We start from the raw sequence: 13,221 nt of genomic DNA, 5'->3' as shown, positions 1-13,221 counted from the left end.
AGAGTAGTGCAAGTGGTGGGGGCTTATCTTCATCATTCCGACATTCTCATCTGTCAGTACCTGGACGACTGGTTAATCCTAGGTTGATCAAGAGTCGAGGCTATTTTGGCCATCGCGATGGTTTGCGCTCATACAACTCTTCTCGGATTCCTAATCAACCACGACAAGTCAAGGACAACTCTGTCACAGATGCCCATGTTTCTCGGGGCTGTTCTCAATCTGATAAAGATTGTTGCCCTATTTCAAGTCAGTTGACTAATAAATGCTCGGGCTTGGCTTCAACTTCTCGGTCTCATGGCCAGTCGATCTTGTCACGGTGCCGACTTCTCATGAGACCTTTCCAAGTCCATCTCCTGTCTCACTTCAGACCACACACAGATTTACTGTTTAGTCATCTCCTGACGTGGTGGTCTTCCAAGGCCAATCTCCCCATCGGCCTTCCCTTTGCCCCTCCGGGTCATAAAGTGGTACTGAATACAGACGCTTCGACCTACGGGTGGGGAGCCAGTCTGCCTCTGTATCAGATTTCCGGCCAATGGGAACCAGCCATCCAAGACTCCCACATAAATGTTCTTGAGCTGCAGGCAATCTTTAATGCTCTACGTCACTTCCTGCCACTCCTGCTGCTGCTACAGCTGTTGCCTACATCAATCGTCAAGGGGGCACTCGCTCGTCTACCCTTTGCTTGCTGGTCTGGGAGCTACTTCAGTGGTCCATCCGTCATTCTGTCCTGGTGCTTGCCGAGCACATTTCCGGGTTACAGAACAATCAGGCCCATGCTCTCTCCTGGTACAAGGTTTGCCCAACAGAATGGACTCTTCAACCAGAGGTGGTCCGTGCTCTTTTTCAAGCAACCGACAGACTGCACATGGACCTTTTTGCCTCTCATCTGAATGCTCAACTCCCAACATTCTGCATTCAATTTCCGCATCCTCAGGCTTGGGCAACCGACGCTCTGCGCATCTCATGGAAAGGTCTCCTTGCCTACGCTTTTCCCCCATTTTGTTGATCCCAAGAGTCTTGTGGAAGATACAGAAGAGCATTGCCGAATTCTTCTCATCGCCCCGTTCTGGCCGAGACAGCCATGGTTTCCTCGCATTGTGAGGCTGTTAGTCGACATTGCCCTGTTGCTCCCTCAGTGCCACGACCTGCTTTTCCAACCCGGCTCTCACCATCTCCATCTGGATCCTCATCACCTACACCTAACATGTTGGATATTGTCCAACTATCCTTCCAGCAGGCAGGGTTTTCTCAAGTCACAGCCCCCCTGGCTGCCAGAGGTAGATGGCTGTCAACGAGAAAGATCTATGACAGCCACATTTGACATTTTAACTCCTGGTGTAGACAACATTCTGTGAATCCGACCGAAGCAACTCCTTCCCTTGTAACAGAGTTCTTCTTGCATCTCTTCCGGTCTGGCCTCCTCGTCTCAACAATCAGGAACTACTGTTCGGCTTTGGCGGCTATCCACGATGGGTTTCCCGATGGATCCTCTATCTCTAACAACACTGCGATCCATCACCTTCTTCAGGGCATGTTTATTGACCGTCCCCCAACCCGACGACTCGTTTCTTTGTGTAATCTGGGGGATGTCCTTCAACTTTTGGCTAGCCCCCCTTTCGAACCTGCGGGAGTAGCTACCCTACGTCATTTTGGCATAAAGCTGGCCTTCCTTTTAGCCATCGTCACTGCTCGTCGAGGCTGCAAGCCTCTTGGGGTCTGTCTAATTCCAGAGATTGGCTTTCTTACCAAGAACCAAACACCCTCATTTCAACCACCAGACATCTTTGTCCCATCCATCTGGTCGTTAGCCTCATCTACCTCTGACAAACTCTGGTGTCCTGTCCGGACACTCAAATGGTATCTCCACTGGACTAAGGACATCTGAGGGCAAATAACTCAATTACTCATTACATCTACTAAGCCTCACCGTGCAGCCTCCAGAGACACTAACTATTGCCAGGTGGGTGGTTCTGCTATTAAGTTTGCGAATTCAGACTGGCCCAGTGCTTCTGATGATCAATGTTGACGCCATATACGTGCTCACAATGTTCGGGCTGTCTCCTGCTCATGGGCTTATTTCGAAGGCGTCCCTATTTTAGACATTTGTAAAGCCGCTTGTTGGAAATCCCCCACAACATTTTCCTCTTGTTGTCTCAGTGATGTTTTGCAAGGGATCATTCTCACGGACTGGCCGTGCTCAAGATGGGATCTCAGTAGCTCCAATTACAGCCGTCCTACCCCTGCAAGTGGGTGCACTCAAGACATTTACATGGGGAGTTGTTCTTTGTGCTTACCTCTAGCAGTCCTTTACTAATTTGTCATGTTTGTTCATTGCAGGCCGTACATGACTCTTCCTGGGGTTCAGGGTTGTCAGTGCGCTCTCGCCTTCCCGCTGTCCTCTGGTTCGGCGCTACTCTGCATATGTATTGGTAATCTGCGTAGGTTGCAGGCAGTAGACTCTCCGCCCACCTAGAGTGGGACGAGTCTACTACTGCATACCTACCAGATTACCAATCTCCCTCCCTCCTCCCCTTGTGGCCTTGGCGCACTTTGTGAGTCGAAAAAGAGGAAGAACATGGCGGCCGCCTTCGTGGGAGTCGAGAGAGTGAGGGCGCACTGCTGGTGATTGAGAATTTAGCAAATGGAAGTAATAGACTAGGAAATAATGCATATGTATTGGTAATCTGGTAGGTATGCAGTAGTAGACTTGTCCCACTCTATGTGGGGGGAGATTTTTGTACAAAAACCAATGTAACATGGAGATTTCTTTCTGGGATAACAGAGTTTTGCTCATGAATATAGAAATTCATTAGCATAAAATCTGAAAGCCAGTGCAAACTATTTGAAATAGTGACACAAAAAGTTATAGTGAGGTTAACTGAGACACAAAACTACAGTCATTTGCAAAAGTTTAGGACCACCCGTAGAAAATGCATGAATCTGAAGGAAAACCAAACTTAAACCAATCAATAATGGCAACTTATGTTTATTTTCGATGTGTAACCTTGGTACATTGGTTGGACATTTTTGACTACATTTCCATGATTTGACGTGTTAACAGTCTAATATTCAGTGTGCCCTCCTTTATTTCTGATTGCTTAGACTGGCTTTTTTTACCCATGCTGCCTTGCAGACAAAATGTCATACAAGACTTTTTTCGCAAAAAATTTCATTCAAATGGGTAAATAGCACTACACTGATGTTATGCACCACTGTAAAATCATGTTAAGTAATCATTCACTGAGACAATGTAATGCAGGCCCAGTGATAGAAATACCAATAAAATTCAAGATGGTCTTAAACTTTTGCAAATGACTGTACATTGGAGTTTTGTATTAAAAGAATTCCATCGCAGCTAACTTTAAGTTATTACAAATCCAGTTTATTGACTGAAATGGGGTACTTTCGTACTGAAGTCAATCTGAGATAATTCTCTTTGGGTTTGTTGCCAGTGTTGTATGACTTGAGGCCAGACTCGGACTCGAGTCTTGACTCAAATCCACTTTTTCATGGACTCGGACTCACACATGCTGGACTCAGTCTTGGACTTGGACTCGGGTTAAGACTTGAAGGACCCTGCCCAAGTACGGCTTGAGTCCAGCAAAAATGTATACAAAATTATAAGTCATCTCTGTGATGTGACTTATAATGTACTGATATGTACATGTGGACCTCATCGCTGTGCCTAGACTGGTTTCCGAAATTCTGATTTTTGTTTTACCTTGAATATTGGGTCAGGAACTAGTCAGTTGCTCACTATAATGCTTTGGTGTGGAGATGCACATTTTTGACACACACCAGTGGGCACAAGACGTTGTTATGACATCTTAAAGACGTCAGCATCCTGACAAGTAAACAACGTCAGTGGTCTGACTAGAAAAAGACGTCAGCATTATGACGAGTTAAAGACAGCAACATTGCGACTAATAAAAGACATCAGCATATTGGGCAGTAAAAGACGTCAGCATATTGAGCAGTAAAAGACATTAGCATTAAGACGTCTTTTATCCATCAATTATCAAGGAAAAAAGACGTCTGCATTGGATGAGTCATTTTTTTTAACTTAATTATGATAAAAGAAGTTCACATGCCTTAACACGCTGCCTGGCTGTAAAATACATTTTGACTAAAGCGACTGTTTACAACAAATCATGATTGTGTTATTTATCTAACTCTCATTCTTCACATTATAATAACCCGTTACCACACTTTGCTGAAAACGATGATCTACCCAAATATTATGTACCAATAATATTTCTGGTAAATTCAATGGCTTTGGACGGACCATTGTAATTGCACCCAGCATTATCAACGTGACGATGAAACAAGGTAGACTTAGCTACCTGGATAAAAGTAGTTAAAAGGTTTGAAATTTTATGTTTATGGACAAGGCAAGAATGGGAAACATTAATCACAGAAGTAGCATAAGCCATGTAACTGAATATTTGGCAAAACAAAACATTTCCAACCAGGCAAGACTTAGTAAAATACATTTTAAATGTACATGTAATGGCATTTATGAGAGGTAGAAAAACAGACATCAGTTGATGAAAAGATGTATGCTTGTACTATTAAGACAATTCAAATTGAGTTGGCTTAGAATTTTAAAAAAATATGGAAACATGGAACTCGTTTTTGAGAAAATTCTGTCTCATGCAGTGGTTTGTCAAAGTTTTTAAAAAACAGACCTTCCTGGAACAGCCCCAACAATGATCTAGTCATTTACAATTTAAATTTCTGTACGTGTTTCAATGCGGCAAAATATTTTACACATGTCCCCCCCCCAAAAAAACGATCAGACTTGTAATTTTGTTATTACTATACTTTAAACAGCCTTCATTGCTTCAACCTGAGGAAATAAACCTGAGGAAATGATGTACATATTTTACTTGAACAACAAAAGGTTTAAAGCTTTCAAATAAGACCCAATACAAAAATAGGCTTTATGCTTATTAGTTAAATATCACGAAATATATAAAACAGCCAGGAAACAGGCCATCTGATGCACTACACTGGTCGCACAGTTATCCGGTGGGCACACCTGCTGAATTACTCAGGGCTCTTGGTTCGTCTCCGGTAGGAATTCTAAGCTTGAGGTACTTCTCAGTTCGTTGTCTTACTACAGGCACTGTTGTACTGTGTGATGCAACGACACTTTCTGCAAATGTTATACAAAAAAAGACAATTTATTTTTGTAAAAACTATAAGGCAGCAAATAAACCGGTCCTTTACCATCGTTTATACCACGTCTCAGCTTAAGTGCGCATGTTCAGTGTGATTGAAAATGAAAAGGAACTTTTCTGCCACCAACTGTCTCTAAATTGAGTGGCCAATATTGTACATTGCATCACATACTGTATAATGCTGATACATTTGCACAATTTAGTCTCACCAATACAATGATATAACGTTTAATCTTAAGAGGGTAAATTAGATTTGATGATGCTGATTGTATTTGTCATATTTGTTGACGCTGAAGTATGAAGTATGGGCACTGTGGCTAGCCCAGATGCTCCTTACTGCACTATGACTGCGAGTCTATGTAGGACTACGAATGAACACTGTCTGTAGTCCAACTATGGAGGTAAGAAACAACCGTGGCCAACCCGGTTGACAGTTGAGGATTAAAATTATTGCGTTTAAGCCTGACCTCTGCTTCACCAACAATGCCAATACGTAGCAGAACTACATTTCATAAGCACTTACCTTTTAAATAAGGGCTTAACCTGTCTTACTCTTCTTTTAACGGACAAACTGCTTGCAGCGATACTCGTACTCGAACTCACTTCAATTCAAAGCATGGACGAAAGCAAGGGGTAGTCTGGTTTCCTGACCTGAAGATCTTTACTCCATTGGAAATACGTGTAGATGCCAAAGTCCATGGACCTAACCGTAGTTCTGGAAGCCCGCTTTGACTTTTGGACATGACCTCAGTCTTTGCCATCACTGGTTCCGGTCGGCATGCTCAAAGTCTCCTCGAAAGGCTGGAACCAGCTAAGACTAAGCCAGAGCCACTAGGGTAGCGCGGTGCGCACGCTGTAAGCCATTCGTTGCTTGTGAGCATGCAGGTAATGAATGAAAATAGCCTCGTCCATTCTAAATGTAGGGGTATTTTAATGTCCTGTAGTTTTAAATTAGAGGGGGGGTTAAGGGTCAGTTCCACTGCAAATAATCATAATACTCAAGCATGTGTACTGAAGCACACTCGCGATTCCTCTTGTGTTAAAATTTCCCTGTAAAACGGACATTCGCACTATTGCTATCTCACACATCCCTCTTGACGAATAGATGAGAACAGTCAAACAGAACAGTCACCTGCGGCGGCGGGCGGGATTTGGCAATACATTGTATGTTATTGTTCTGGCGGGACTTGACCTTTCGCGGTAAAACCGAGTGAGAACTCGCACTAAATCCGAGACAAACTAAAAGTCACCGTGCAAAATCTTCATAAGGCTATCTAAATCTTTTTCTTTTTTCTGCTGTATGTTGACGATTTGATAACGACTGTAAAATGACGTCTTAAAGACGTCGTGTGTTTCATGTATTGCTTGTTGAAGAAAACAATTCAAATAGAAAAAAAAAAGACGTCCTTAAGACGTCGTTTTCTCCTGTCACTGTATGTGTGGTACCGATGATTTGATAACAACTGCAAAACAACGTCATAAAGACGTCATGTTTTTTTGTGGTCATGGTTGCTGAAGCAATGTTTCTAATAGAGGATAAAAGACGTCTTTAAGACGTCGTTTTTAAGTCACGACTACTTTGCGACACACGACCACATAACGACCACAAAAAGACGTCTTTCACGTGCCATGTGCCCACTGGGCAGTACTATGGACCTGTGCTTCTCTATGACCCACACTCATATTAGACTGAAAACCCATGCATTACGTAGCGCACATGGCAGATGGCAGAACAAAGGAGCAAATGGAGCATGCCAACTGGTGGCATGGCAGCATTCAGCATCCAGTATTGTTTTGCAGTCCGTGTAAAAAAATTAAAATGAAATTCATAATTATTTATCACCGCTTGACAGTAATGCAATCGCAAGTTAAAAAGTGTCAAAGGATAATTTTAATTGTAACCTTTTAAACAATTTTAATTATGTATGTAATTATAATCATCTTCCTTTTCTGTTTTCAATTTCAATTTTATTCAGTTGTAAGAATCTCGAGAGTGTTGGACAATGTGAAAGGCTTTTGAAGGATGTTATTATAATTATTATTATTTTATTATTAATTTACCGTAACATATATGTACATTGTGACAGGGTTGTGCAAACGTAATATAAGGGGAAAATAGACTTATTTACGAGTCTAATGAAGCCCTGAAACTGGTTTCCAGACCACTGTCCGCTGTGTTAGTGTGGGTATGTAAAGCCGGACCACTGGTTAAAGTGTTTGCCATGCCAAGTTGTATGCATACATGTATCACATAGCAAAATCTGGTGGTAAAATTTCACACTCTTTTCTGTCATGAAACTTTGACACTAAATCACTGAAACTAAAGTCCTGGTGCAAGCTACTCGTAGTGTAGGAACAAGTTAATTATGCTTTCTGCATCCTTTATGGAAATCACATTTTAAAACACTGGAACCATACATCACCACATTACGTGTACGCCTGGAGCTGTAAAATACATGTAATTATACATGTATTTTGCAACTGAAGACCACACAAAACACAGAGTAATGGCAGCTTCACTTTTAACAAAGTCAAAGGAAAATGAATGCATTTTGGCCCCATTTTTACAACAGAACATTTGAGGAGGATTTATTTTTTGTTATAAGAAGGCTGGCTCTCATTTTTTAATTGAATATTTTTTGGCAATGTTGAATGCAAAAAAGAGGAAAGATCCTCTTCGTCCTGACAAAAGAAAAGCAATCAAAATTTCCACATCTCAAACACTTATAGAAAAAGATTTACTAAATTTTACAAAAACATCTTTACATTGTGATTAATAAAACTTGCAATTTTAAAAATTGGAATTTGTATTTATTTGTGACATGTTATTGTGGTGTCTTTTCTTGGTTTTTGATACATGTTTAATATGTTTATTGTACACTTGCAAAGCTCAGATTTAGTTTGAAGGACTCGGACTTGATTAGGACTCGGATAGAATGGACGTGGACTCGAATGCAAGGACTCAGACTCAGATGTGGTGGACTCAAATACAAGACTATAACATTGAATCAAGCTCATATAATAAACCCAAGCAGTTTTTAATGATATGTACATGTACATATACTTCACTATAAAACTTTAAAATTCAGTGAATTCCTTGAATATGGGGTTTAGAAAATTTATTTGGAAGGAGAAAACAACTCCAATTCTGACATTTTCAGGGAGAACTTTATAGGAAGCAAAGTAAAATGTGTTCCTTGCTTTAAATGATCCTTTGATTTGTTCAATGTATTAAATGAATAAGCTGCAACAGCTAATAAAAATTTTACAAAAAAACTCTTTTAGCCAGTGACTGAAGAGCTAAAAAAACACTCTAGGGAAACAAACAATTTTTAGACAGTTACTGAAGCAGCTGAAAACTTGCATTGGTATTTTGCATACCAGAAATGCCCAAGTGGTTAAATTTCATGCTATATTATATAGCCACTGGAGAGCCTTTAATAGAAGTTGTGCATGGCAGCTATCTTTCTGGTAAGTCCTTTTGTTCCATAGGGATTCACATGAGTAGACTGCTTTTGTGCAAATTCTCTAAATACATGTATAAAGATTAAAACTAAATCTGATCTATGAAGAACCTGTTGGTATTAGAGCATGCAGGGTTAAGTGGTTCGCTGCACAGCTGAGAATTTGTTAAAGCCTGACGGTTCCCAAGGTAACTCACTTAGGCAAAAGTATTGCCTGTTTTGTGTGGATTTGCAGTCCTTTTAAATAGGAATAAAGAACGGTTCAAGAAAGCTAGCTAGCCAAGTAGTGTATCTTGATGCTATGCTACAAACTCCAAAGTGAATCACCTTTTCTACCTTGATGTATACATGTACCTCCCAATTCTGACTCGGACATGTTTCATTCAAGAACTTCTCGTCCTGCCTATGTCTTCACAGTGGAGACAAATACATTTCCATCATCATTGCCTATCTCGTATTCATTTGTATGCTTTGGTCCTGTGTGCTTATAAACCTGGGTACATGAACATAGTCACTTTTTATTTGTGATTTTATTCAGCAGTAGTCAGCTCAATGATTCTTATGAATTCTAAGTTTTTCACAAGCCTAAATAATGCAAAACATACCCCTAAAAGTTTGTCATGATCAGTGTTCAAAGTCATGGCATCCAATATGGCAGTGACAGCAGATTTATTTTGCAGACAGGCAAATGTGGGACTGTGATGTGATGTTGGGTACATGTAAGTTTTTTCATGGACATTTGCTTGGCCTTATATTGACAAAAAGTAAAGCAAAAATGAGTGGTAATCACCCCACCAGAGGACAACACTTTAAAAAATAATTGCATGGGCTGTTTTTCAAATGGACCAAAACGATACAGTATTCAGAATATCCGCTTCTCCAAAAAAGAAGCCTTAGTGCATTTTTCAATAACCGTGATGAATAATTAACTCATCATAATATGCTCAACATCCACAGCCATTGAGATGATTTTTTTTGGCAAGCTGCGATGCAAGTGCAAGCCAATGTAATGCCGATTTCCGTCTTCTGTCCGTCCTTACCCGGCCGTCCGCCCTCAAATGTTAAAGTTTTTCTGTGCAGGTCCATAGGTGTTAAAAAGGTGCCATTGAGTGCTTGTTTGCTTCTTGGAATTCTATCAGTATTTAAATAGTCTCATATGGCATTAATGCTTAGAAATTGATGAATTTAATGTAAAAATTATAAAAGTTGAATGTTTGCGTTTTGAGTTGCATTGTGTACTTGCTCTGTAGTACATAATGTACATATGCACTGAGCACTCCTGTAATATACATGTATGTATGTATGTATGTATAGACAGTGTTCAGACACATACAAATGTACATGTACAGTATGTGGGGAAAACGTAAGGGATGGGGGAGACTCCATGTGACAGAATGGGATGTTTGTTGGGGGAGGGGTATCTGTAGGAGGAGGATCATGGGAACAAAGTAAATGTATGTAGAAAGTAGATGAAATGCTGGATAAGGTTGGCGTAATGGTTGGGCTGGATCAGTGGGATGATGAGACAGCCAGAGTAAGAAGTCAAGGGAATGATGGGGAGGGGTAGAGTAAGAAGTAAAAGGAATGATGGGGAGGGGGCAGAGTAGGAGATGGATAGGATGATGGGGAGGGGGTGGAGTAGGAGATGGATAGGATGACGGGGAGAGGGCAGAGTAGGAGATGGATAGGATGATGGGGAGGGGGTGGAGTAGGAGATGGATAGGATGATGGGGAGGGGGCAGAGTAGGAGATGGATAGGATGACGGGGAGAGGGCAGAGTAGGAGATGGATAGGATGATGGGGAGGGGGTGGAGTAGGAGATGGATAGGATGATGGGGAGGGGGTGGAGTAGGAGATGGATAGGATGATGGGGAGGGGGCAGAGTAGGGGATGGATAGGATGATGGGGAGGGGGCAGAGTAGGAGATGGATAGGATGATGGGGAGGGGGTGGAGTAGGCGATGGATAGGATGATGGGGAGGGGGTGGAGTAGGCGATGGATAGGATGATGGGGAGGGGCGGAGTAGGAGATGGATAGGATGATGGGGAGGGGGAAGAGTAGGAGATGGATAGGATGATGGGGAGGGGGCGGAGTAGGAGATGGATAGGATGATGGGGAGGGGGTGGAGTAGGCGATGGATAGGATGATGGGGAGGGGTGGAGTAGGAGATGGATAGGATGATGGGGAGGGGGAAGAGTAGGAGATGGATAGGATAACGGGGAGGGGGCAGAGTAGGAGATGGATAGGATGATGGGGAGGGGGCAGAGTAGTAGATAGGATGATGGGGACGGGCAGAGTAGGAGATGGATAGGATGATGGGGAGGGGGCAGAGTAGGAGATGGATAGGATGATGGGGAGGGGCGGAGTAGGAGATGGATAGGATGATGGGGAGGGGCGGAGTAGGAGATGGATAGGATGATGGGGAGGGGGTGGAGTAGGAGATGGATAGGATGATGGGGAGGGGGCAGAGTAGGAGATGGATAGGATGATGGGGAGGGGCGGAGTAGGAGATGGATAGGATGATGGGGAGGGGCGGAGTAGGAGATGGATAGGATGATGGGGAGGGGCGGAGTAGGAGATGGATAGGATGATGGGGAGGGGGTGGAGTAGGAGATGGATAGGATGATGGGGAGGGGGCAGAGTAGGAGATGGATAGGATGATGGGGAGGGGGCAGAGTAGGAGATGGATAGGATGATGGGGAGGGGGCGGAGTAGGAGATGGATAGGATGATGGGGAGGGGGCGGAGTAGGAGATGGATAGGATGATGGGGAGGAGGCAGAGTAGGAGATGGATAGGATGATGGGGAGGGGCGGAGTAGGAGATGGATAGGATGATGGGGAGGGGGAAGAGTAGGAGATGGATAGGATGATGGGGAGGGGGCGGAGTAGGAGATGGATAGGATGACGGGGAGGGGGCAGAGTAGGAGATGGATAGGATGACGGGGAGGGGGCAGAGTAGGAGATGGATAGGATGATGGGGAGGGGGTGGAGTAGGAGATGGATAGGATGACGGGGAGGGGGCAGAGTAGGAGATGGATAGGATGACGGGGAGGGGGAAGAGTAGGAGATGGATAGGATGACGGGGAGGGGGAAGAGTAGGAGATGGATAGGATGACGGGGAGGGGGCGGAGTAGGAGATGGATAGGATGACGGGGAGGGGGCAGAGTAGGAGATGGATAGGATGACGGGGAGGGGGCAGAGTAGGAGATGGATAGGATGATGGGGAGGGGGTGGAGTAGGAGATGGATAGGATGATGGGGAGGGGGCAGAGTAGGAGATGGATAGGATGACGGGGAGGGGGCAGAGTAGGAGATGGATAGGATGATGGGGAGGGGGCAGAGTAGGAGATGGATAGGATGATGGGGAGGGGCGGAGTAGGAGATGGATAGGATGATGGGGAGAGGTGGAGTAGGAGATGGATAGGATGATGGGGTTGGATACAAAGTGCAGAACTGTACATGTACTTAAGAGGAATTTTAATTATGCACCCTCCATCAAACTCACAAATGCACTGCTTATATAATCATCCATGTCTAGTCTGACTGTACTAGCTGGACCCACATTCTATAGGCATTCCTCTCTCCTGTAAAGAACTGTGAAGCCTTTGTACCTGTATCTCCCTTGGAGGTGGTCTTTATGATTTACTTTAAAATGACAGGCACCTTTCAACACACAGTCTGCACACAGCACTGACTAGGTTTTTTTCTCCAAGAGTACAGTGAACTGTGTTGCTAAGGTTGATAAAAAGCTTGTACATCTGCATTGCGGTCGTTTGTCAACCAATCTTGTAAAAAATTTGATAAAGCTTTGTTAGTAGTTACTTGTTTGATTTAATAACCATATTTGTATAACTTGGATGTCTCTTTCCTGTTTTTACAAGAAAGAAATTCAAATTCATAACAAACAGCGAGCCATGGCGCTTTGCCGTTCTAGTCTTTATTCTTGGTTATGAAATCATTGGTTAATGCAGGTTGCCATGACATCACTGTGTTGTTGTATGTCGGCACTGATGCTGAGCTTCATAGCAACACCGCAAGGAGGTGAAGTGATGTTCTTCATCTGGATATGTTTCATCTTCTTCACTTTCTCTGGCAATTTCTCCCTGTTTCCCACTGTTACTGCCAGGTATGTACTATACGCAACAAAATGTGTCATTGATGTGTGTTGTAGCAATGTGAATCAGTGGAACATAGCCCATGACCACAGAATTAGTAAATCTGTGTTTAGATGATGCATGCATCGAACAAAATCACATACATTGCACAACTGTTGTCCTCTGCTGGAGGATTTTGATTTTCATTTAGTATACATGTATATGCATTGTACCCAGCATGTCATCTAATAGAGGTTGTGCACGCCAGCCATTTCTCCAGTAAGGGCTTTTGTTCCACAGGAATACACATGAATAGACCTTTTGTGCTATATCCCTCCATAACCAGAAAGATGGATGCCATGCACAACCTCTATTGCCTTAACAGTCCCTTGCTGTTAAGAAGCCATGACAATACTGAAATGCCAGAAAGGAGTTCTGCTAGTACGAATGGTCGCCTGCTTGTTCACTCTGTCTGCTT

General features: G+C 43.1%; 1 protein-coding gene across 4 annotated transcripts in view; it reads left to right on the top strand.

Moving 5' to 3' along the window:
• LOC110985293 (apicoplast pyruvate carrier 1-like) overlaps positions 1-13,221 on the top strand; it is a 98,618-nt gene that overhangs the window by 52,183 nt on the left and 33,214 nt on the right. For all 4 annotated transcript variants that reach the window (XM_087146120.1, XM_022246223.2, XM_022246222.2 and 1 more), the window contains one exon: positions 12,621-12,775. In XM_087146120.1, coding sequence (XP_087002246.1) covers positions 12,621-12,775 — 155 coding nt within the window. The remainder of the gene's footprint in view (positions 1-12,620; positions 12,776-13,221) is intronic.

Source organism: Acanthaster planci, linkage group LG14 (genome assembly GCF_054643075.1).
Source record: "Acanthaster planci isolate LZ-2023a linkage group LG14, COTS_SCS, whole genome shotgun sequence".
NCBI classification, from domain to species: Eukaryota; Metazoa; Echinodermata; class Asteroidea; order Valvatida; family Acanthasteridae; genus Acanthaster; species Acanthaster planci.
This window is presented reverse-complemented; position numbering and strand designations above follow the sequence as displayed.